Source organism: Triticum dicoccoides, chromosome 1B (genome assembly GCF_002162155.2).
Source record: "Triticum dicoccoides isolate Atlit2015 ecotype Zavitan chromosome 1B, WEW_v2.0, whole genome shotgun sequence".
Lineage (NCBI taxonomy): Eukaryota > Viridiplantae > Streptophyta > Magnoliopsida > Poales > Poaceae > Triticum > Triticum dicoccoides.
In genome coordinates this window covers 690,487,871-690,513,690 of record NC_041381.1, presented here as the reverse complement: position 1 = coordinate 690,513,690, position 25,820 = coordinate 690,487,871, and the positions used below count along the sequence as shown (strand labels likewise).

The 25,820-nt window shown below is 44.4% G+C and overlaps 2 protein-coding genes and 1 long non-coding RNA gene across 3 annotated transcripts; 1 reads left to right on the top strand and 2 right to left on the bottom strand.

Annotated features, from left to right (window-relative positions):
• Positions 1-1,404: 1,404 nt before the first annotated feature.
• LOC119312869 lies at positions 1,405-3,917 on the bottom strand. The gene is made up of 5 exons (XM_037588649.1): positions 3,857-3,917; positions 2,816-2,971; positions 2,451-2,556; positions 2,303-2,346; positions 1,405-1,935 (listed from the first exon to the last, which is right to left on the bottom strand). Exons 2-5 carry the CDS (start codon positions 2,933-2,935, stop codon positions 1,675-1,677), a joined length of 531 nt encoding a protein of 176 aa, XP_037444546.1. The 5' UTR covers positions 2,936-2,971; positions 3,857-3,917; the 3' UTR covers positions 1,405-1,674.
• Positions 3,918-4,918: 1,001 nt separating this feature from the next.
• LOC119312862 lies at positions 4,919-5,873 on the top strand. Its single transcript, XR_005151450.1, has 2 exons — positions 4,919-5,269; positions 5,407-5,873. It is a non-coding gene; the product is annotated as an uncharacterized LOC119312862 (long non-coding RNA).
• Positions 5,874-7,714: 1,841 nt separating this feature from the next.
• On the bottom strand, positions 7,715-13,096 carry LOC119350953 (uric acid degradation bifunctional protein TTL-like). Its single transcript, XM_037618547.1, has 6 exons — positions 12,926-13,096; positions 12,744-12,817; positions 12,613-12,670; positions 12,417-12,518; positions 10,912-11,059; positions 7,715-7,845 (listed from the first exon to the last, which is right to left on the bottom strand). The coding sequence occupies exons 1-6, from the start codon at positions 13,094-13,096 to the stop codon at positions 7,715-7,717; spliced, it is 684 nt and encodes a 227-aa protein (XP_037474444.1).
• Positions 13,097-25,820: the final 12,724 nt, after the last annotated feature.

The window sequence follows — 25,820 nt, the reverse complement described above, 5'->3', positions numbered from 1 at the left end:
TTTCCACGGCAAATCCTACTCCAGAAACTTCAAATGACTCCTCCAAGTGCTGAAATAATGCCTAAAGCAACATAGAATACACACTTAGGAACTAATCAAACATAATAAAAACATCATGCATGCGAATGAAACCAACAAAAATGGATAAATCTTACCTTAATCTATCTTTTCTTCAACTTCATCATCTTCAAAATCCAACTCTAAATCGCCCTAAATCACGAGTGAAAGTGCTTACTGAGCTTTTTTTCTCTCTGTACTCAAAGACTTAGAGAGCAAAGGAGAGGAACGAGGTCACAGAGAGTATGTTTGCGCACGGAGCTGAAGCATGGCATATAAAAAGGAAGAGGATCCCTGTAGTGTCGGCAGATCAGGTTAAAACTCATCCTACTGCAGCCTCGGATTCCCGCACCGAGTGAGTTAATTCCCGCAGTGCCGTCATGTCCTTTAAAACAAAAGCAGTGCTGAGTGATTGATGCGGTCGCGTCCGCTAAAGCAAAAGTTAGCAAACTGAGTGATTCCCAGGCATACGAATCACCACACAGCGTCGGATTCGCGCCCATGGAAATTAGCGCACCGCATCGGATCCCCGCGCGTGAAAATCAGCATCATCAGCGTGGGAATCAGCGCCCTTTGCCACAGTGCAGGGGAATCAGCGCCGTATGCAGACGTGCATGCAACAACTGGCCACCTGCGCTAGTGGCGGCAGGGCCCGCGCCTCGCCCCGCGAGCAGCAACAGCTGTCGGCCAGCAGTGTCGGCCAGGTGAGGCCGCCTTAGGCAGTGGCGGCGAGGCCCACTGGCCGGGCCCGCGCACAGCAGGGCCTGTCGGCCAGCCAGCGACCGCGCCAGGGCTGGCCGCCTCGCCCGGTGGCGGCAGGGCCCACCTGGCCCGCCCCATTCCGTCGCGGCGCGGTGGGTAGCTGGGATTCCCGTTCGCCTCGGTGGCCGCCTCCTGCGGTGGCGGCAGGGTCAGCCGCCTCCTGGCGTGGCGGCAGGTGCCACGTGTTGCCTGCCGCACCTGCCGCCACTCGTGAGGGGGTCCTTTTTGACAAAAAATTTCGCAGCTAGTCCTTTTTGGCAATAGCGTTCGACAGGGGGTCCTTTTGGACAAAAAATCAATAAATGCTGACTCATCTTTTTTTTTGAGCATCAGTACAGACACAGGCGCTCATATACACGCGCATACACTCACCCCTATGAACGCGCGCACACACACCCTACCCCTATGAGCACCTCCGAGAGACTGAGCCGGTATATCATCTTGAGATTTACGAAGCCACCGTAGGCGCCTCGTCGTCGACGGGAATGTCTACTCCCACTGAAAGCGCATCGCTGGAAATCCTAAAATAAATCAAGAAATAATGCGAGCACCAGGATTTGAACCCTGGTGGGTTGGGGATACCACTGTCCATCTAACCATCTCATGGCCGACTCATCTGGGAGAAAGAAACTAGTGTATATACATTTTCCAGCTAGCTGGTACATATCAAGATTATTTGATTCGCCGTGAGCTAAACCTGCAGGAGCGTAGTACATATATAGATGTCAAGAACAATTAATGCACTAATAAGCGTCTTAAATCATCATCATTGAAGGAAGATACATCTTTCAATTGATTGAGCACCCAAAATCCAGCAGCCTCGACGACGCCGCACCCCATTCCGTCCATGAACGCTTAACCCACACGAGGGGTTTTCACGACCTTGTTGTGCCTGTCTACAATGACCCGGACGCGCCTCGAGCAGTAGCACATGGTCATCAGCTGGTTCTCCAGGACGACTTCGCAAGAGAGGTCCGGCTTGCCCTTCATGATGATCCTCTTGGCCTTGTGCACATTGAGACCCACCAGCTGCGGCCATGAGCACCCACGGTACTTGAACATGTCGTCGGAATGGATTGAACGCATTCTTTTCCTCCTTGCGTTGCATCTATCCGCCTGGGGAGACAGGCACAGATGTGGATCAGTTAACACTTTGCCTCCTAGGCGTGAAGTAAATTGGTGATAAATGTTTCCTAGTAATTGACACCGTACTGTAAGAAACTTGCACACACATATCTTATACATTCTGTTCATGGGATAAGAGAGGATAACATTGATGCATAACACCAACTCAAAAATGAAAAAGCATTGACGCATAACTGTGTTGTTGTTGTTTGTTGGAACAAGGTAGATGCATAACAGAAATGTGCTGAAGAAAATGTACATGCATGGCATCAGTGTATATAGATCAAAGCGACAGTGCACACGATGATCTGTTTCTATTTTAATTCAGAGACAAAATGGTTGACAAAACGCTACGTACCTTTTCTTCTTCCGATGATGATGGCGCTGTAGCCTCAACAATATCTGATAGGTGGCAGATCAACGAGTAGAACAGAGTTGAAACGATCAATCCAAAGTGTTATGTGAAACATGTGCAAAAATGGAAGTGTTTAAAATCAAATTTCTACCTGCAGGAGGGTCGAGGGGCACCCCGGCTGGCCCCTTAGGACCCTGGTATTTGCACATATTTGAACTATTTAGTCGCCATAATGTTCGCCTTGGCTCGCCTTGAACCTGCGTAGATCGATTACAACTTTGAAATTTGGTTGTAGAAGTGAAGTTGTTAAATATATTTTCTAACATGTGGTTACTAAAGAACATGTAAAACACATCGTATATAGATGGTTCGCATGGTAGGGTTCGCATGGTAGGGCAGATAACTTAGGTGCATACCTGAAAATGTACCTAAAATTCTATAACAATACACGCATCATTGATAGTTTGTTCTCATTTTAAATCATACAATTCCTCTTTATAATGATAATACATGTACCTTGGGTATGTATTTTGCAACCTTGACAATCTGCCCCCTCCACTCCTCTGGTAGAGGGGCATGAAATAGATCCGAGAGTGATTCTGGCCGAGAGGAAGCTCTGTTACTGGGCTCCTCCATTATGATTCCTCGCAATTTATATATAATTTACATGCACTGCAAGACATATGCGCAAATGAAAAAAGGCGTAAATTAAATAGTGCCACTAGAAGGCAACAATTTTATGAGCGGAAACCATATCCTTCGATTTGATTAGCGCAGACTCTCCTTTTTTTGCCCTAGCTAAAAAATTAAACCTTAAACCTTGCATGCATGGTGATGGTGGGAATAAAATTCTATGAGACCAGGTGAGACCCATCTTGATGGATGACACATGGCATTTGCAAATCACAAAGCATCTATCCCACCCCCCACCTGAAATCGGGCGGGGGGGGGAGGGGGGGGGGAGATTAGATGCTTTGTGATTTGTGAATGCCACATGTCATCCATCAGGGCGGGTCTCATCGGGTTTATATGAGACCTGGTCTCATATAATTTTTTTCCATGATGGTGGGTTCTGCAATTTGCCCATTAATCCACCTATCTATACAAGTAGTACAATGATCTAGTGTGCAGAATATCGTACTCCCTCCGTTCGAAATTACTTGTCGCGAAAATGGATGTATTTAGAACTAAAATACGTCTAGATACATCCATTTTCCCGACAAGTATTTTCGGACGGAGGAAGTATTAAGGTAATATAGGCATGCCACCGTACTAGCTAACATCACTTTGGACAATACAAGAATGGATTCAGAGAAACCCGATCGACTTTAATAACATCTCGACCATGCTAGGGGGCCGGCTCTGTTTACAAGTCACAAGAATCCTTTGGATCATTCGAAAGAAAAGAAGAAGAATCCTTTGGATCGATGGAGCCCGGCGCCCGGCCGGCCGGCCCCAATTCCCGTTGAGAAATTGGAAATGCCGGCCGGTAGCTAGTCTAACGACGATCATGGAAAGGATTAAGTATTCAAGACGAACCGGAATGCATGAACGTACCTGGGCTGATGTACGGAGAAGGAAGGAAGCACGACGGCGGCCGGCAGACGACAGGATGGGGAGATCCATGCCCCTCCTCGTCGTCAGTGTATTTATACGTGGTGAGTTACGGGCCGTAACTGACCGGTCGATCCAAGCGTTTTGTACGGGCCGGGCCATGGGCGTCAGTAAGTACCAGATCTGTTGCGGCCCATCGACATGCAAACAAGCGTCCCAGAATCACTAGTTAGAGTACTCTTTCAAAGATCACTCTCACCTCCTCAGATTTTGACAAGTAGCGCACACAGGGCTTTTTCTTTTTTAATCAGTTCATTCAAAATGTTTTATCTTTTAAATCGTGTGTCCAAATCTCGAACAGTTTTCACCGTTTGATTCTCGCGTTGAGATCTTGAAAACCAGATCCCATGTTGATAGGTTTTGACGAACTTTTTTTTTCACGAAAAAAGGACAAAAAACCACACAAAAAACGAATCAGGAGCACTTTTTTTTCATTTCCGAAAGTTATTTCAGAGAGGCACGGTCATGCCTCTTACGAAAGGGAAAAACACAAAAAAAATCGTTTTCGAGAGGCACGACTGTGCCTCTCATGGGAGGGAAAAAAAAGAAAACGTGTCTTTTTTGTATCGGAGTGCCGTGCCTCTCACGGAAGTTAAACCGTGCCTCTTGCAGATGGAAAAAAATGCGTTAAGGGGAAAAAAGAAAATGAGCTTTTCCGCGCAATGTTTTTTAATTTTTTTGAAAACGTAAGAAAGACCGATGGAAAATCGAAAAGCCGAAAAAAAATCCAAAAAAACATCTAAAAAACTGAAGACACGTGCAAAAAAGAAAAAGAAAAATTCAGAAGATGCGCCCAAAGCGTGACACGTACTGGCGGCTGAGAGCGCGGCAAGTGGCGCGCTCTCATCCAGTGGCGGTGGCAAGTGTATGCCTCTGTATTCACACGAATACCCAAGATTTAGACTAAAAAAAATATACAGAGCAAACGAGCAGGCCCAGGCGCCCAGCCCACGAGTTGACTCATCTCCGCTCGTTCCAGCTCACACCACGCCTCCACTAATCCATCCTCTCGGCCTCTCCTCGCACCGTTCCCAGGCACGCAGCGCTCGCCCTAGCCGACACGCAGGCACGCAGCGCCGCCGGAGGCCGATGTCAACCGTCGGAGGCGACCCTGGCGGCGACGCCCCATCCCCCACGCCGGCCGCGCCCGGCCTCCCGCGAGCCCCTCCTCTTCCGCTCGGAGGGAGCAGCAGCCGAGCAGGAACGAGCAACACTGGCGGCGGCCCCCCGCCACCCGCGCCGGCGGTGCCCGGCCCCGCACCCGCCCCTCCTCTTCGGCTCAGAGGGATCAGCAGCCGGGCAGGGACGGGCAACCCTGTCGGCGGCGCCCCGCCCCCCGTGGCACAGAAACAGAAGGTGCGACCAACTGCGACCTCGCCCTCTCCCCCAATTTGGCAATTTCTTGATTTGCTCTAATTTCCAGATGCAGGTAGTCTATCTATTTAACAGATACAAGTATTTGAATTTATGTTCCCCTTGTATTCCTAACGTAGATGAAGAGAAGTGGAATTTTTGGCAGTAGCATATTTGCAATGTGGGAAAAGGCTTCAAAGGCAAGGAAAATAAACGAAGTATCCACGCCGAATCAGACAGTAGCTACATCTTGTACTTGTACTTCTCCTGTTCATCTTGAGAGCAATTTGCAGTTGTGCTTGTGGAGACAAACAAGCATGAATAATATCATATTGTTTACAAGCTTCTTAAGTTGGTATTGATTCTGCTAGTAGCTACTGCTAGTGTTGAAAGGGTATTCTCTTCAATGAGCCATGTGAAGAATAAGCTAAGGAGCAAAATGGGTGATGAATATTTGAACAATTGTTTGGTTACATTTGTTGAGAGAGAACTTTTCAATCAAGTGAAGGATGAAGATGTCATCAATCTCTTTCAAAAAGGCGACCGCAAAGTTATATTGTAAGAAGGATAACATCACTTTATCAATCAAAAGGTACTTATGTATTTATGTCGTTATGGTCTGATACCTTGGTTCATATACTACATTTAAAGAATTTTTTTGAATGAATACCCAGCCTTCATTTCCTGGAGCCGCCACTACTCTCATCCCATCCCAAGTGATCGTTGGGAGGCTCTCGAAGGAACGCTTCTCAATTAGTTCCTTTCGAAGTATCTATGCATTAAAAATAAAAACCATCACTAGTAGAAAAATGGCCTATTGTTCCGGTTCATAAGGGCCTTTAGTCCCGGTTCTGGAACCGGGACTAAAGGGTCGTTACTAAAGCCTCCCCCTTTAGTCCTGGTTCTTACACGAACCCAGACTAAAGGCCGTCCACGTGGCCGCTGTCTGGAGGTCCACCTTTAGTCCCGGTTGGTAACACCAACTGGTACTAAAGGAAATTTTATGATTTTTTTTAAAAAAATTAATTGTTTTTGAAATTTTCTTTGAATTTTTTTCTTGATTTTCAAATTTCTGAATTATTTTAACATCTATTCTCTAATCACCCCTCATCATTCCAAATCATCTAACTTCCCGGACGGTCACCCATCCTCTCACTACTCCAGCCTGAGCACACTTAACTTCCGGGGTTCTATTCTCCCTCGTTTCCAAGTCTGCACTTGTTGTTTTCCTGACAATAGTAAGATGTCAATCCTATTAACCCTGAGGAATTTAGCTTGAGCATGAAGTCACACATTTCACTGTTCGAGTTTGAAACTATTGTTCTAAAAAACAATAATTATTTAGTAACACTAATATTTCTTGAATAAATAGTTTGACCAGATTTGACCAAAATTCAAAAAAACTGAAATAATTATTTAGTAACACTAATATTTCTTGAATAAGTAGTTTGATCACAGTTTGACCAGATTTGACCAAAATTTAAAAAAACGGAAATAATTATTTAGTAACACTAATATTCTTGAATAATTATTTAGTAACACTAATACTTTTGAATAAGGAGTTTGACCATAGTTTGACCAGATTTAACAAAAAATCAAAAAAACTAAAATTTGAGCATAACTTTTTTTCCTTTTAGAATATGAGGATTCTAAAAATTTGCAAACAGGCCGTAGGCCGTCAAAATCGGATGCGGATTTTCGTGCTGAACATTTTAATATATTATACTTTTTTTCTGACATCGTATGCAAAAGTTATAGCCGTTTTACATTTTCCCTACACTTTTTACAAAACATGTCCAAATTTAAGTTTTTAAATTTTCCTAACTAGTAGATGTAGTAAACCCCATTAGTACCGGTTGGTGGCTCGAACCGATACTAAAGGTCTAACCTTTAGTACCGGTTGGTGCCACGAACCGGTACTAATGGGCATCGCACCCTTTAGTCCCGGTTTGTGGCACCAACCGGAACTAAAGGTCCCATTTGAACCGGTACTAATGCCTGTACTGTGCCCTAGCCGCTCGAACCGGGACTAATGCTCACATTAGTCCCGGTTCATAATGCAACCGGGATTAATGCTCTTTTCTGGCCAAACCAAAGTCCTGTTTTCTACTAGTGCATGCAAGCATTATTGGTCGGTTAGAAGCCATGTTGGGCCGGCTCATATAACATGTGCGATCGTCCAGGTGCGTGATTACTCACATCCCATCCGGGTACTCGTTGTATAGAATTTGCCGAATAAAATGCACATTTAAGCACACATCAATTAGCAGAAGCATACACAATACGTGATTCCAACTAAAACATGTGCATAGTTTTCGTCTTGAATGATAATGAACGGTTATACAATCTAGTAATGTCTACTTCACGCACTTCATGGGAGCGCCCGAGCTCCTCCCTGCGGCGAATAGGTGTTGTGCTATGTCATCGACAGCCTAAACTGGGTTGTCACTACCCCTGGGAAGCGGGGACGGCTACCTTGTCGGCTAAAGCAACAGATATAAGGACCACATCGTGGGGGCTCCTGGCACTCATCAGAGCATTGTCGTCGTCATGTTCTTCCATGACAACAACGTCATCATCTGCAGTCACCGAAGCAAAAAAGTTGAGGCATTGTCGCCGTGTGAAGCTGAGTATATTGCTGCCAACACGTTGATGTGTCAGAGGAATCTGGCTCGCTTGGTTTCTCGGTGAACTAAACAAGGAGGAACTAACTTGAGTTCAACTCTAAATCGAAAAAAAACCCATCTCACTTACCAAAATTCCAGTGTGTCCATGACCAAAGAAAGCATATCGACGCCCGGTTCCATATCTTTAGGGAATGCATGTATAGGCCAAGAAAGTTGAGGTGGAGTTTGTTGGCACCAACACATGACTCACAAATATTCCCACTAAAGATCTTGGGGCTTGTTTGCTTCACGGAGCTCCGTGCAAATATTGGCTTGATCAAGATTGACAAGGACACACAATTTAGGTGGTTAGTTGTTGTGATTAAACCCGTGTCATGGCATGTTCCCCCCTCCCCTAGAATTTCCCTCCACATGAAATAATATAGAGGGTACCACGAACTTGTTCGTGTGCCCAATCTTAGTGTCGTTAGTTGCGCGAGGTGATTTTCGAGATGTGGGATGACATGTCTCTTACAAGGGGCCACGATCGCTCCTTCTCTTAGTCATTCAGTTTTGCACTCCGAAGGTATTACACACAAAAGATTATTGCATTATGCATGATGACATAATGTTGTGAATATATTGCCTTTACCCCTAGACCATCATCGGGACACTACACAACTATCCTTTTATCCTTAGCGACAATAACACAATACAAACTTTTTCAACTGTCTGTCACTGCAGCAAATTACTTGAAGGTCAAACCCAACCAACATACACAACTACCTCTTGGAGATCATTCATCTAATTACATCTAATGGATCACAAACACGTAGGGTAACTCATGTGATCATTGTATTGAAGAACAAGGGAGATATATAGATTGTCATCTAGCTATTGTTACGTATCCATAGTCCAAGGAGGACGAGTCACACATCGTCATGGTGGCAGCAAGGCTGATGAAGATTTAATAGAAAAAATTCAAGTGAAAACGAGCAAAAGTATGCCATCCTTGACAAGATGACTGGTGTATGCACTGCTATTAGTGAGATGCGTACATGATATTAGCAAAAGTTATGGTCTTTGCTATAATTGCTAATTGACATATGAGCCTAGCGGCAGCAAGCATGGACCATAGAGTTAACTACACCCACAACACTAAAATTTGCAGCTGGGAACAAAATGCGACGACCCAACACACCAACACATAGTTTCGTGTGTCATTCTTCGATATAATGCCCATGAGACACCATCTCGTGGACCTTATATCCCTCGAAGTAGAACAATAGATACATAGCGGGTCCAAATATAAACTTGTTACTTCATACCATGAAATTCTCGCAATTCATACTTAACAAACTAATGGTACATAACAAGGTATCATGATAATGCTATGATTGTTTATTTTAACTGTGCTTGGCACTACTGCAACCACCACTACTCATTGGGACGCCTGCTAGCCGTGCCCTTCTTATTTGTTTTCGTCTCCATAGGCAATGATGTAGTCAATCCCTCCGACTCCACCTGATAGATCTGGCTCTTCATAAACATACTCCCCAATTGTCTCGGTGTCTTTTGGCATCACTTCCAACAACTCCTGTTTTCAAGGAAGATAATTTATGTAGGGTTGAGTACATGAGTACTCAACAAGTCCACTATAGCAAATAAGTGGTGTATGCACTGCTATTACTAAGACCAACAACCACAATGTATATGCATTTATCATATATCTTGTAGAACTCAAGTTTTATTCAAAATCTACATTCATAAGGTCTCATGGTTGTTAGAACCTCCGATGGTTATTTTCCCGCTGCGATCGCATACCTTTCCCAGACCGGGGAGTGGCAAGCAACATTTCATTATACTCTCCATATGTGTGTTATTTTACCAACAACTAGTGTTTATCCTTTATGCAGGTCCGTAACCGATCACACTTCCTTGGTGTTTCACCAGGTATAAGGTTTCGACTCATATTACCCTTCTCCAGGTGTTGTACCTCATACTCATGGCAACATATCCTGATTGCTCATTACTTATGTGGTGCCATTCTAATGGATTTAATTCAGTAACCTACATGTTTGAGGTGAGGTGCCTGCAGTTGTTTAAATTTGATAATGCCACTATCATCTGGGTTATTAATTTCCTTAAGCAAGTTCTTTGGACACTATTACAATTCTTTGGACTTAAATTATCCAGGTGCTATTCTCATTTTCTCACTGATTTTGATGCTACATGGATTGGTAAAAATAGAGGAAATTTTATATTTTTCAATAATTTTGTTTCTTAAAATAACCTGGCCTAAGGTGTTGGGTATTGACTGGTCTATATACATGGCTTGTTTGCCTCTATTGGTCATAATGCAGCTAGCTTCTCAAGTCACTAGAGAAGATAAAGCAATGCAGTTGACACCTCATAGTGATGAAGAAGTGTCAAACTGAAAAAAAATACAATTTTCTCAATCCAATGCACATTTTGCACCGAGTGAGAAATTTTCTTGCGTGTAAAATTTTAAACTATGATAAATTTTACTATGTGTATCAATATTCCATTTGGTGGCGATGATGTGAGAATTTTTTCTTGTGTGTGATATTTGAACCTGTGATAAATTTTGATTCTGTGTGAAATTTTATTTCACTCCAAAATTATTTTTGTGATAACTTTTGTTTGCATTCATTTTGTGAATTGTTCCTTGACAAAACAAGTGAGTTAGGATGAGCTTATTGTGTAATCAGGATGTTGGCACACCAATGTATAGAGTGAAGTGGAGCCAGTTGCCAAACATATTATGCAATCAGGATTTGCCGTGTGGAACTAGATTTCCTGGAGCGCGGAGTAAATTTAGGCAATTTGAGGACTATATGGGACCGAAACAGTTTATATGACTATCATTTTAACGAAAACAAAATCAGCATGTGAGAACAATATCTTTGAAGCTCCGATTATACGATACATAGGAAAAAAAGGCTCAAACTAGTGGAGAGGAAAAGGAGATGTTTATTTGGCTACAAAAAGTGTCAACATATATAATTTATTCAATACCTGATGTTTTATCCGGTTGGCCAAAAACTGAAGTCGGTGGAGCAGCAGAATCTGACGAGAAAAGCTTTGCAAGGCGCAACTCAGTTATCTTGAGTTCTTCCTCTGCCGCAATCTCAAGCTCAACAATCAACCTATTTGCATAACGCCTCTAGAAAGAGAGAAAAAATAGTAAGACTCAATTGAGAACATTTATTTACAGAGATAGGAAGGAAATCATGATATCAAAGCTTTCTAGTAATATGATTTTGTGATCAAATCATAGAGAGCGCAATGCGCCAGATCAGGGCTAAACTCAAAATATTTAATAATCCCAATGATGTCAAAAGCCAAAGGAAGAGAATTTTGTTTCAACACAAAACTTGTAAAAACCGAGGAAGGTCATTATTGTCATTGAGAAAACAGCCGTTGTTCCATTATTAGTACTTGAACCGTGGTATTCCATGGATCAGGATACCACATGACACAAGAAAGATGGGCTAATAATAGACTTTTTGATTGCATTTCATTTAAAAAAATGTAAAGATAGTTCCGCACGATTGATGGAGTATGCAACTGCAGTTGCGCACGGTCCACGAACGAGCAACTGCACCCCGGTGTGAGGGCATACAACTTTAGTTACGCCTGGCATAAAGAAGCCACAAAAAGGTATACCAATTAAATGAAGAAAGAAACAGAAATTAAAAAGTCCACATAAATCTCTGCAAAAAATAGACAGCACAGGAGATTGATAATTGAAAAAACGATTACAAAACCCAGGGGAGCTCCTAGTCAGCGCTGTAGGCGCCTGAACCTGGAAATGGCGCCTACAGCGCGCCCTCTGTGGGCTTTTAAAGCACGGCCCAGGAAGAGACACTCTCGCAAAAAATCATCATTTTGAAAGAACTTCATTCGATTTGAAAAGGTTCATTGATTTTGAAAAGAAGTTCATCGGATTTGAAAAAAGTTCATCAATTTTGAAGAAAAGTTCATCAAATTTGAAAAAAATTCATTCAATTTTAAGAAGTTTATCGATTCTGAAAAAATAAATCATCAATTTTGAAAAAAAGTTCATTAGATTTGAAAAAGTACATCGATTTTTTTTAAAAGTCATCAGATTTGAAAAAAGTTCATCGCATTTGAAAATAAAAATGTTCATCGGTTTGGAAGGAAAACTTCACGAACTAAAAAACCGCGCGTTTTAGGAAAAAACAAAAGAAAAAGAAGAAGAAGAAAACGAACCGACGAACAAATAAATACAGAAACGAAGAAAGAATGTGCAACCTTGTTTGTTGTCTGGTGGTTTTTGCATGTCCTTTGTTACGATTGGGTCGCGAGTTCGATCCTGTGTCGGCACCTTTTTCTTTTTGAATTTATCGAAACACAAGCAGTGCAGGTTGCGATGCGAACAAAAACTAATGGGCCGAGCCCAGCTAAGGTGCTGCAGCGCCGGTTTGCAGAAACAGCTGTAACCGGTGCCACAGGCGCCAAATAGGAAATGCCCAAACTGACAAACCATATATGCAGACCTTGAGCTCAGCTAAGACCTCAGGGGCAGTCCTCCCAGTCGCGCATATCAGAAAGACAAACCCAAACTTGTCCCTGTATCTGGCATTCCATTCAGACAAGTCCTGCAACAAACAGTTTGAAGAAGGCAAACCTAATTTAGTCCACAAATCAGATCGGATGAATCACATTACAGGTGCAAGGAAGGAACGCGGAGACCTGTGCCGTCGAATGAGTCGCCGTGGAACGCGCAACTGATTGCTCCTCCTTGCTCCATCTGGAGTGACTGACTGACCATGAGTGACAGCAAGAATCGAAGAAATAACAGACGAAGAGGTAAGGAAACCGACTTGGAGATGGAGGGGGAGGTGGTGCCGATGGGCGGGTTGGCGGCGAAGGCCTCCAGCCATCCAGGCACGTCCACCTTGATTTGTTCATTCGTTCCCCATTACACGCATGAAATGATCAGTTTGTTTTGTACGAGAAGGTGAGAGGAATTCAGACGTGAAGAAGGGAAGATGTAAGTACGTACATCGTTGCGCCAGATGCGGCGGGCGGCGAGTAGCGCGTCGGTGAGAGAGCTGAAGGGGGAGGCGGCGGCCAGCGCGGCGGCGAACCGGCGGCTGCCGTTCACCCGCAGCACATCCTCCACAGTCAACGTCGTCATCTCACTGGTGACTGCCCCGGTGAGCAAGGCGAGCATCTGCCAGTGCACGAGCGAGATGCGTGTTTGCTCCAGCAGCAAACCTTGGGGGCTAGTTGTAGGGCCCTGCCACGAGAAAAATGCGTGTCTGCTCTCTGCTCACGCGGCGGCAGCTGCCGACCATCGAGGGCGTGCGGGACCTCATGTTTTGTACTATGGGAAAGACAAGTTAGGAGCAACAAACAATGAAATGCTTGTTTATTTTTAGTGCAAAGTTATTCGTTATTGCATATATTAGCTTACAAAAATGTCTTATATTGTGGGACGGAGGAAATAAATTATTACCGTGGGATTTTTATAGAAGAACCAGCGCTACCTTTATTGCAGAATATCAAAGTTTACAGTGGTACGTAAATCAGCTGCAGGAGTGTCTAGCCATATATATCGTCCTGCATCCATCGAGGATTAGCCATCCTAGCTAATCTATGTGTTTCCCCACTTATTACCAATACGATGGGAGTTTGATGCCCATAATTAAAGCATCTCCGAAGGACGTCTTTTCCGTCGGACGGACAGTCTGGACATTGTCTCACTGTCCGAACAAAAAGACGGATTAATTGTTCACACTTGTGAACGCAATTGGGATAGCCCCAAACCCAGCCAGAATTTGGGAGGATATGGGTTGGTCCGGACATGTCCATCACGTAGACCAGACAAGTCGGCTCACCTCATACCTCGCGAATTGCTCCTACCCCGCACCCGAGCCACCCTATCAGTCGCCGCCCTTAGCCGTGTCCCTCCTAGGCGTTCGTCCACCCGCCCACGTGCCGCCATCCACCACATGGATTTGGAGACGACCGAGTTGCCCACTACATGTTTGCTGAACTCAGAGAGCCACACTCGCAAAGACCGATGTCTCTGTGAGCGCAATCGCAAGGCGGCTATGTGAAGGAGGCCATCAACCTAGAGGAGGACATGCCACGTCCGCGACCTCGCCACGCCCGCCCTTGGCACCAGTGTGGGTTTGAATGGGTGCGGGAAACCGGACGACTTCACTCAGGACGCGGACATTGATGAGGATATCACCTTTCACTCCCCCACATCTCCAGCAGAGACACTGACATAGACGTCAAGCTCCGGCGCCGAATGTGCACAATAACAATTCGTGGATATGCCCCCTGCCACCCCCCGAGATTTTTTTACAGCATGAGAATTTTAGGAGTAAATTTAGGATGTTAGACCTCATTGTGATGCATGTTTAGGAAGATTGTACGATGAATTAATATGAGCAGCAACGGCCAAGAGCCTCCAAATTTTGAGGTTGGTGATCAAACTTCGCCCATGTTCGGTGTTGGGCCATCTTCGGGACCAAATAAGGTCCCAAAGAGAGGAAGGGAATAAATGAAATTGGAAAATACTTTGCCGTGTAATGCTTTGTTGAATGGATACATTATGTGGAATAGAGCAAAAAAGGCTCAAAGTATTGGGATAAAATTCATGTGCACTTTTCAGCAGTGATTTTTTTGGTAAGGGATCCTCAAATGTTATTTGTGACCGAAACTTTGCAAGAACATCAAATGTTTGATCATGTTTGATGTTCCAAAGTTTCAGACATTTATTAAATAAATAACTGAGTCTACTGTTGATGAAGGGTGTAAGGACAACCGGGTGTTGAAAGAACTGTGTCGGAAGGGAAGATGTATGTATGTACCTCCTTGTGGCGGATGCGGCGGGCGGCGAATAACATGTCGGCAAGCGAGTCATTGGTGGCAACAACCGGGACCAATGCCCCCATTAGTCCCGGTTGGTGGCATCAACCGGGACTAAAGATGGGCATTGGTAACGGTTCTGGCACGAACCGTTACCAATGCCTTTTTGGCACCAACCGGGACCAAATGCCTCGTGCTGCCCGTGGCCAAAACTTTAGTCCCACCTCGCTAGTTGAGAGGGGCGCGCAGTGGTTTATAAGCCCCACTGCTGCACCCCTCTCGAGCTCCTCTCGATTGCAGGCTTACGGGCCTAATTGTCACTGCTATGCCTGATGGGCCTACTGGGCCTTCTGCGGGCCTGAATCTTGGCCCATAGTACGGTTTCTAGTCGTATTCAGGCCATATTGGCCCGGTAGGTGGCATTTTTTTTATTTTCCCAGTTTGTTTCTTCTATTTTTTGCATTATTTTTTTTGTTTTTTGCTTTATTTTTTAGTTCCTTTTGCTTTTAGGTAATAAAAAATATGAACTTTCTGTTAGTGCCATTTGTTTTCCAATTTAAATAGTTTAAATTTGAATTTTTTGAAATTTGTGTGAATCACTAGTTTTTGAATAACTTTACTATAAACATAGATTTTTGAGTGATTCTTTTTCCTGCTATTTAATATTACTGTGTTTTATCATTATATTCAAAAACAGATTTTTTTTTATTTTAGTTTCTAACACAAAAATTCTTTATGATAATTCTTTTTACTATTAAAGTTTCTAACAAAAGAAATTCTTTATGAAAAATCTTTTTTGCTTTTAATGTTTTGAACAGAAAATAATTTGATAATTTTGGTTGCATAAATTTTATATAATTTTAGTTTCAATAATACTAGAGGTTTATAAAAGTGTTTTGAGTTGATTCCTTTTGCTATTGGAGTTTTATAAAAGCTTTTTAGTTGATTCTTTTTGCTATTGAAGGATATTGTAGTTTTGTTTTAGTTGATCATAACAAAATATTTTAATTGATTATTTTTAGTTCATTCTTTTTTGCTATTAGTTTATTGTGTTTGCTGTTAGTTCATTCTTTTTGCCATTACTTCATTATTTGAGATAAACAACCCTTAAATTGAAAAGCACTACAAGTGAACTCTGAAAAGGTTGAAAGTTGGCATGGTATCATCATTTCACCCACATAGCATGTGCTAAAAAATTGAGATGGTTACGATAAAAACTGGATGCACTTCGTGTAAAAAACAGACAATCTCTTTGGAAGTACCAAAGTTTCGGACGAAAACTCATCTATTACAAAGGGATTTCATTTGTTCAAATGTAACTGCAGTAATATTCTACATCAAAGGCATCATCATAATAGTTGTTGATAGAAAGTCTTCACTTTTTCTTCGCTTGTGTTCTTTGCTTATTGTGCCGTAATGATGGATAATCTTCATCGTTTAACAAGATGCTTAGGTCAGCCTTGACTTTGAAGGGAGGAATTTCATGAAACTTTTCATAATCTTCAGACACGTCTGTCTTGCCCTCCAATCCCATGATGTCTCTTTTTCCTGAAAGAACTATGTGGGGCTTTGGCTCATCGTATGATGTATCCTCTTTCTTATCTTTTCTTTTTCTCGGTTTGGTAGACATGTCCTTCACATAGAAAACCTGCGCCACATCATTGGCTAGGACGAATGGCTCGTCTGTGTACCCCAGATTGTTCAGATCCACTGATGTCATTCCGTACTGTGGGTCTACCTGTACCCCGCCTCCTAACAGATTGGCCCCTTTGCACTTAAACAAAGGGATCTTAATATCATTTCCATAGTCAAGTTCCCATATGTCCACTATGTAACCATAATATGTGTTCTTTCCCCTCTTGGTTGCTACATCAAAGAGAACACCACTGTTTTGGTTGGTGCTCTTTTGATCTTGTGTGATCGTGTAAAATGTATTCCCATTTATCTCATACCCTTTGTAGGTCATTACAGTCGAAGATGGTTCCCTCACCAACGAGTACAGGTAATCAGAAACAGTTTTGTCACACCTGAGACGTGTTTGAAACCAACTACCGAAACTCCTGATGTGTTCACATGTAATCTAGTCCTCACACTGGTCCGGGTTTTTGGAGCGCATAATGTTCTTGTGTTCATCGACATACATGGTCACCATGGTAGAATTCTGTAGAACCGTGTAGTGTGCTTGAGACCAAGAATGCCCGTCCTACATAATATTGAGTCCCCTCCTAGCGTGCCTTTTTCACCCAGTCTCCCCTCATACCGCGATTGAGGGAGACCTATCTTCTTAAGGTCAGGAATGAAGTCAACACAAAACCCAATGACATTCTCTGTTTGATGTCCCATGGAGATGCTTCCTTCTGGCCTAGCGCGGTTACGGACATATTTCTTTAGGACTCCCATGAACCTCTCAAAGGGAAACATATTATGTAGAAATACAGGGCCCAGAACGACAATCTCGTCGACTAGATGAACTAGGACGTGCGTCATGATATTGAAGAAGGATGGTGGGAACACCAGCTCGAAACTGACAAGACATTGCGCCACATCACTCCTTAACTTTGGTAGGATTTCTGGATCGATCACCTTCTGAGAGATTGCATTGAGGAATGAACATAGCTTCACAATGGCTAATCGAACATTTTCCGGTAGAAGCCCCCTCAATGCATCCGGAAGCAGTTGCATCATAATCACGTGGCAGTCATGAGACTTTAGGTTCTGGAACTTTTTCTCTGCCATATTTATTATTCCCTTTATATTCGATGAGTAGCCAGACGGGACCTTCATATTGAGCAGACATTCAAAGAAGATTTCCTTCTCTTCATTGGTAAGAGCGTAGCTGGCAAGACCTTCATACTACTTTGGAGGCATGCTGTCTTTTTCGTGCGAATGTTGCAGGTCCTCCAGTGCCTCCGCTGTATCTTTTGTCTTCCCATACACGCCCAAAAAGCCTAGCAGGTTCACGCAAAGGTTCTTCGTCACATGCATCACGTCGATTGAAGAGCGGACCTCTAGGTATTTCCAGTAGGGTAGGTCCCAAAATATAGACTTATTCTTCCACATGGGTGCGTGTCGCTCAACATTTTTCGGAACAGATAGTCCGCCGGGACCCTTTCCGAAGATTACTTTTAAATCATTGACCATAGCAAGTACGTGATCACCGGTACTCATGGTGGGCTTCTTCCGGTGATCTGCCTCGCCTTTGAAGTGCTTGCCTTTCTTTCGACATTAATGGTTGGTCGGAAGGAATCGACGATGCCCCAGGTAAACATTCTTCCTGCTTTTGTCCAGGCATATACTTTTGGTGTCATCTAAACAGTGCGTGCATGCATGGTATTCCTTGTTTGTCTGTCCTGAAAGGTTACTAAGAGCAGGCCAATCATTGATGGTGACAAACAACAACGCATGCAGGTCAAATTCCTCCTATTTGTGCTCATCTCACGCATGTACACCATTTCCAGTCCACATCTGTAAAAGTTCGTCAACTAATGGCCTTAGGTACACATCAATGTCGTTGCCGGGTTGCTTAGAGCCTTGGATGAGAACTGACATCATAATGAACTTCCGCTTCATGCACAGACAAGGAGGAAGGTTATAGATACATAGAGTCACGGGCCAGGTGCTGTGATTGCTGCTCTGCTCCCCGAAAGGATTAATGCCATCCGCGCTTAAACCATATGTTCCTTGCGTCACCTGCAAACTCCTCCCAATACTTTCTCTCGATTTTTCTCCATTGCGACCCGTCAGCGGGTGCCCTCAACTTCCTGTCTTTCTTACGGTCATCTCTGTGCCATCGCATCCACTTGGCATGCTCTTTGTTTCTGAACGGGCGTTTCAACCGTGGTATTATAGGAGCATACCACATTACCTTGGCAGGAACCCTCTTCCGAGGGCGCTCGCCGTCAACATCACCAGGGTCATCTCGTCTGATCTTATACCGCAATGCACCGCATACCGGGCATGCGTTCAAATCCTCGTACGCACCACGGTACAGGATGCAGTCATTAGGGCATGCATGTATCTTCTGCACCTCCAATCCTAGAGGGCAAACAACCTTATTTGTTGCATACGTACTGTCAGGCAGTTCGTTATCCTTTGGAAGCTTCTTCTTTAATATTTTCAGTAGCTTCTCAAAGCTTTGTCAGACATACCATTCTCTGCCTTCCACTGCAGCAATTTCAGTACGGTACCGAGCTTTGTGTTGCCATCTTCGCAATTGGGGTACAAACCTTTTTTGTGATCCTCTAGCATGCGATCGAACTTCACCTTTTCCTTTTGACTTTCGCATTGTCTCCTTGCATAAACAATGACCCGGTGGAGATCATCATCAGGCACATCGTCTAGTTCCTCTTGATCTTCAACAGCTTCCCCCGTTGCAGCATCACCGTATTCAGGGGGCACATAGTTGTCATCGTACTCTTCTTCTTCGCTGTCTTCCATCATAACCCCTATTTCTTCATGCTTGGTCCAAACATTATAGTGTGGCATGAAACCCTTCTCAAGCAAGTGGATGTGAAGGATTTTCCGGTTTCACAGATAGGGCATGAACAACACATAAAACCATTCTGCTTGTTTACCTCAACCACTTCGAGAAAATCATGCACGCCCTTAATGTACTCGGAGGTGTGTCTGTCACCGTACATCCATTGCCGGTTCATCTGCGTGCATTATATATAATTAAGTTTGTCAAAAACCATTACAGAACATCATGAATAGATAATTAAGTGACCAAATTAATAGAAGTTCATCATAAGCACATACATAGTTCTCATTGAACAACATATAGCTCTCTAGAGCATCTAATTAATTAAACCATACATTGAAACTAAGTAAAACATTTCAATGCGAAAACAAATGCGATCATAATCGCAACCAAGGTAACAATTGATCCAATGTCATAATGATACCAAGCCTCGGTATGAATGGCATATTTTTTAATCTTTCTAATCTTCAAGAGCATTGCATCCATCTTGACCTTGTGATCATCGATGACATCCGCAACATGCAACACCAATATCATCTTCTCCTCCTGAATTTTTTTAATTTTTTTCCTTCAAGAAATTGTTTTCTTCTTCAACTAAATTTAACCTCTCGACAATAGGGTCGGTTGGAATTTCCGGTTCATATACCTCCTAGATAAATAAAATCTATGTCACGTTAGTCGGCATAATTGTCATAAACAATAAATGAACCAAATAGTTATAAAGATAATATATACCACATCCGAATCATAGACATGATGAGGGCCGACGGGGGCTGATACCAAAACCATCGCACTAAATAATAAGAAGCAATAGTAAAAATAAGAAAATTATATAAGTATTTATATAAACATACAAGTAAGAATTTTTCCTTTCAGAAAGAAGATAAGAACAAGAGGCTCACCACAGTGATGCCGGCGACGAGATCGGCGTGGGCGATCGACGACGGTGAAGACGGGGACGGGACACGACGGACCGCTAAATCTAGACAAATATTGAGGAAAATGGAGCTTGGAGGTCGAGCTTGGAGAGGAGAAAGTTTAAGTAGTGTGGCTCGGGCATTCCATCGAACACCTCGTGTGCATAGAAGGTGAGCTAGAGCACCACAAAGCTCTCCAACGGCCGGCCAGAAAAACAGAGCAGTGGAGTGCTCTGCTCGCGGGCAAGGGGTATATATAGGCACCTCATTGGTCTCGGTTCGTGGCATGAACCGGGTCTAAAGGCCACCCTTTGGTCCCGGTTCGAGCCACCAACCGGTACCAATGATGGTGAGCCAGGAGTGAGGCCCATTGGTCCCGGTTCGTCCCACCAACCTGGACCAAAGGGGCCAGACAAACCGGGACCAATGCCCACACGAGGCCCGGCAGGCCCCCTGGCCTGACGGACCCATTGGTCCCGGTTCGTGACAAAATCGGGGCTAATGGGCTTATCTAGCCCGAACGTATGCCCTGTTTTCTACTAGTGATACGTAGCCAGTAGCATCAGATAGATATACGAAAACTTGTTGTTCGACCAATCTTTCGGAGAAGGAGAGGTCGATCACTTCTCTCTGTATATGTTCATGATGATCTTCTGTACTTAATTGTTTCCTTCATTTGCTTACTAGCTAGCTAGCGTGTCGAGTCCTCTCTATACATATAATACGTAGCGTCGACCAAGCACGGAGATAAGAGAGGACACTTCTCTCTGTTAGCTAGCTAACATAATATATGAAACCCTTAAATTAACCCCGCAACGGCCACGTGGAGCCCCATCTGCCCCGGTTCGTGGGCGAACCGGGACTAAAGGTATTGGGTTTTAGTACCGAGCCTTTAGTCCCGGTTCGGCAACTGGGACAAATGGGCCTAATGAACCGGGACAAATGGGGCTTTTTCTATTAGTGTATCAACATTTGTTGATGACTACTTTGATCGTTTTGACTATGGCCATTTGTGTTTGGAGATTAAAGTCCTGATGATTGATAAGGAGTTTAATCCACATATACAACGTGATCCAAATCGAGTAGCAGATTGTTTGGCAAGCTATGGCTTACCACAGTTGTGTGGTTACACAGAGGTCCCATGTATCGAGAAAAATCTTACTTCTATAGTGCAACTCTATTATTTTGGAATAAAACGCCTTCCACGAGAGAAATGCGGGTTTGCTCCACCAGCAAACCACTGGGGCTATCTATGTTGGAGAATGATGGGTTTGCTCCACGACCACGAGAAAACTGTGTCTGCTTAGGCGGCAGCTGTTCCTGACCATCGACGGTGCGCGGGACCTCATGATTTGTTGTTTTGTATTACGGGAAAGACAAGTTAGAGTACACTGATTTATGAAGTTAACCTTTTTCTACCAGATTCACTTAATGATGCTCCATCATCATCCAGCGCACACCCTTGCTATTGATGTTCTTTTCATCCAGGGCATCACCAAACCGGATTGGAAAACGTGTGAAAACAATAAAACACGACTGCATGCCTGCTTAACTATTTGAGCATTTTTTACCAAACAATTAAACCGGAGTAGAAAAAGAAATGGGCGCACAATCGAAGAGTAGTTTACCAAAACAGTAAAATATGTGAAAACAAAACAGGACACGGCTGAATACATGCAGCTTATTAACATTGGATCGGCTTCCTCCTCCTCGTAGCTTGGCTCCAGAGAACTCAGGGATTGGCCCGCCGCAAAGCGAGCTTGGGAACGGAGGTCTGTGGCGCCGACCTCCGCCGCGATTTCTGCGCGGCGCTCCAGTGTCAGCATCTTGTAGTAAGTGATCTTGCGGCGCACCCGACGAACTAGGGGACGCTTGATGCGGGCTAGGGGATCTAAATGTGGGGGAATGGGCTGGAGATTAGGTGTGGTTTTAGGGCAGTGGCTGGCGTAGGCTAAGCAGCGAAGGTTCTGGTGTGAATAGTGGTTCCGGTGACGACCGGTCAATCGGTTTTTGACTGTATATCGCTCTTGTCGCGTTCGCATTGCAGCCTGGCACGCTCGACCCTCCACGTCGCTCACCGAATGGAACGCGCTTCATCTTGCGTTTTCGCTCGCTTGTGGGACCGCAGTTGAGAGCAAACCGACGTCCCTCCCCCTCCCCCGCCCGCGTCATTTATACTACCACTCCCTCGGTTTTATGCGGAGTAAATAAAAACAGAGGGACTGACGTGGCCGAACACATTGAGTAACTGACATGGGGGGCCTAGCAAGCATGGGGTCTGCCAGTAAGTGACCGAAAGGGAGGGTAAGGTAGGGATACCTACGTCAGAGGATTCACTTCCACTACTACTCCCTCCTTCCATTTACTATACAGGGCCTAATGCATTTTTCGCGGCTAACTTTGACCAAATGTTAGAGTAATAATATATGACATGAAACTTACACAAAGCATACGGTCAAATTCGTATGTGAAAGGAGTTTCCAATGATATAATTTTCACATTACACATCTCATGTACTATTAATCTTGTCAATAGCCAAATGCGGTTTTGAAAAACGCATTAGAGCATGGTTAATAATATAGCCAGTCGATGGCTATGAGGGACTGCCATGTCATCTATAGCGATCATCTATTATATGCACTCATACAGTAGTGTGGGCTATAAGGTTGGCTATTTCCCACAAAAAAATTATAAGGTTGGCTATTGTATTAGTACTTTTTGCATCTCCTCTCTATCTCTTTCTTAATATTAATTGTATTTAACTAGGAATGTGTATATAGCTAGGCTCTTGCATGAGAGCTCACATCCCTTACTTTTTCACATCTCTCTCCTCCACATAGGCCCTATATAAATGGAAGGAGGGAGTACTACTATGAGCAATGCATACTCTAGTACAGATGTTGTCAGTACTCCACTAGTACTATTGGACAGGGAGCTTAAAGAAGTTACTATTGGACTGGCTATACGTGTCGAAATCCTAGTAGGAAGAGCATGCGCGAGAACAAGCACATTCACGTGGTTGAAAACAAATTGAAAACCATCTCGAATACAAATCTAGGAGTACGTACGAATCTAACAATATTGATTGGGCGTTGTTGAATGTTGATGCTTTTTTGACCAAAGTAGAGATACTTTGACTACAATAAAACTTATATGTAAACTAGAAAGGATAGGTGGGAGTATATTGTATGTTCAAAAACGAAACAAACATTGAATACCCTTTATATATGATTTGCGGATGCTATGATCACCGGTTCAAAATTTTGAATCCGCGTTAGGTATCACGTGCCCCCACTCGTTCTCTCTCGATTTCATCTCAGGGTCCGGAGATCGATTGAAAGAGGACTAGGGTGGGTACATGCGAATGATACTCGGCGGAATGTTCAAATGAGGCATGCGGGAGGATGGACTTGGCCGGAGGGCGACATGATCGATGGAGAAGAGGGTTGGAGAGGAATGAGAAAGAAGCAAACACCACATGATTATACTTGAATGTCTCAAATAAACAATAAGTTGTCTCACTTGGCCTACATAGTGAAAGGCCTAATGCGCAACGCAGAGCACTCACGCTCGAATATGGCCGGGAAAATAGTGAAACCGACATGTGGGGCACACCCGTCGGGATGACGTAGCGCAGACTAGTCCAATGGAGGAGTTGGCCCACGATCTCCTCGCCACCGACAACCATTCATGTGGGTCGTGGGGGCCAACAACGTGGCGCAGTTCCAGCACCGCCTCTGGACAGGGAGACCGTGGTGAGCGACACGCTCATCGTCGCTAGACACGGTCGATTTCAGTGTGCCGAGGGTGGCGTTAGTGTTGTGGCACGACCAATAGTATGTTTGGTTTGTGCCCAAGGTTGCCCCATCAAAGCATTGGGTAGCCAAAATTTTGGTTGGGGTTTTGGGTTGCCCATGATTTGGCCGACATTGGCAGGAAAAATGAACTAGAGTTGGCTAGAGTTCATTGGCATGCCAAAAAAATGGCAACCATCCAAACAAAGACCGATCTTTGGGTCATGACCAAAATGTTGGTAAGGTGCACTTTGGCCACAATCCAAACACACCCCAACACCCAGCTCGTCATGGATGTATGGGGTGCCGCGACGCGTCCGTAGAGTGGTGTAGCGCGGCCAACTGCATCTTGAGGACCTGAGACCATGCCGGGTCGTCTTGCTTTTTCAATGACATGCAGGGATCGCATGTGAGCAAAGGGCATCTCCAACGTTGCCACGACCGCAGATGACTACCCTGGCACACCAAAAACCCTCGTCCCTCGCGTCGCTGCGCGGTGCGTTCCCAGCCGGCGCCAGCTGCCCGAATTTATGCCGTCTGTCCATACGCCGTCGTTAAGAGGCTCGGTGCCCGAGGAACCAACTCCGACGACTTAATGATGCACCTGGACGCTTGGCCTCACTGGAATGCGCTACTTAAAGCGGCAATGTCAGCTAACCTCCACACCATAGCGCATCGTCCTCCTACCTGACACCACATCCGCCATGACCGCAAGCGCGAGCACTCTGCGGGAGAGCTTGTCTTCGGGGATGAAGCTCAAGGTCACCGCCCTCGCTCAAGTCGCCTCTCGCGACGCAATAGTGGCATAGCCGGATGCGGACACGACCGCACAAGCGGTGGCCACGCTGGCGGCCGACAACGGGAGCACCATCAACCATGCGTCCTACTTGCCGCCGTCCAATGTCCGACACCGCCGAGGTCGGGGACTCCTCCGAGGATGAGTAGGGCATGGGAGGCGGCAGGGCATGGTGTGCCAACTGGCCGGTCCGTATCCCGTGTTCTACTCTTCCTCGCCGGAGACCGCACCTTCACTTCACGGGTCTTGAGCCCTGCCCCCGTACATAGAGATCGCAGACGGAGGATGTCGGTCGCCGCCGTAGAATAGGTTTAGGGTCGGGTTTCTTTTATTTTTCTGTCCTATAAAAGTTCGAAATGCAATGAAAATCTGCCGTGTTTGCATTAATCTCGGCCGATGTATATGAACTTTCATAATAATATAGTATATTGTAGGAGTACTAGCAAGATACATGTGCATTGCACAGAAGATCAATATCTTGTGGGAGAAAAGAATGAACTAGGGAAAGCCTTATCTGCAAATGTGGAGAGGAGTGTGGGTAAATTTTCATAGGTTCCTTCCTATCCGTTAGATATAGATCGGACGACCTATATTGCAGGATGACAGGCACACCATCATCACCATCATCACCGAGACAAAGCTAACATGCGAAGTAAAATAAACACATAGGGTCTATACATACACAATTTATCTTAGACACTCCAATAGTACGTCCACTACAAATTCACGCATTTCACATCTTTCTACATCTACGGGAACCTACGAATGGGTTAACTTAAATTGCCTCTCTCTCTCCTCCCCTGATTTTCATGGTGGTGGGCCCCTCCCTTCCCCCAATCTACAATCAACAGCTCACACGTTTCACATTACATTAATTACGTAACGGGGATTACGTAGGTGTAGCATTACTCGTCTTAAAAAACTCAACTAAGCCAACCTCCCAGCATATCACGCGGGAAAAGACCCGGTTGCGCCATTTTAGTCGGGATTACCGGATTACTAGTAGTAGTATAGATGGATCACACGAAGCAACAAGTTTTTTATATATGAGGGGGCGAAGCACCTAGTTTAAAAGGAAAAAAGGCGGT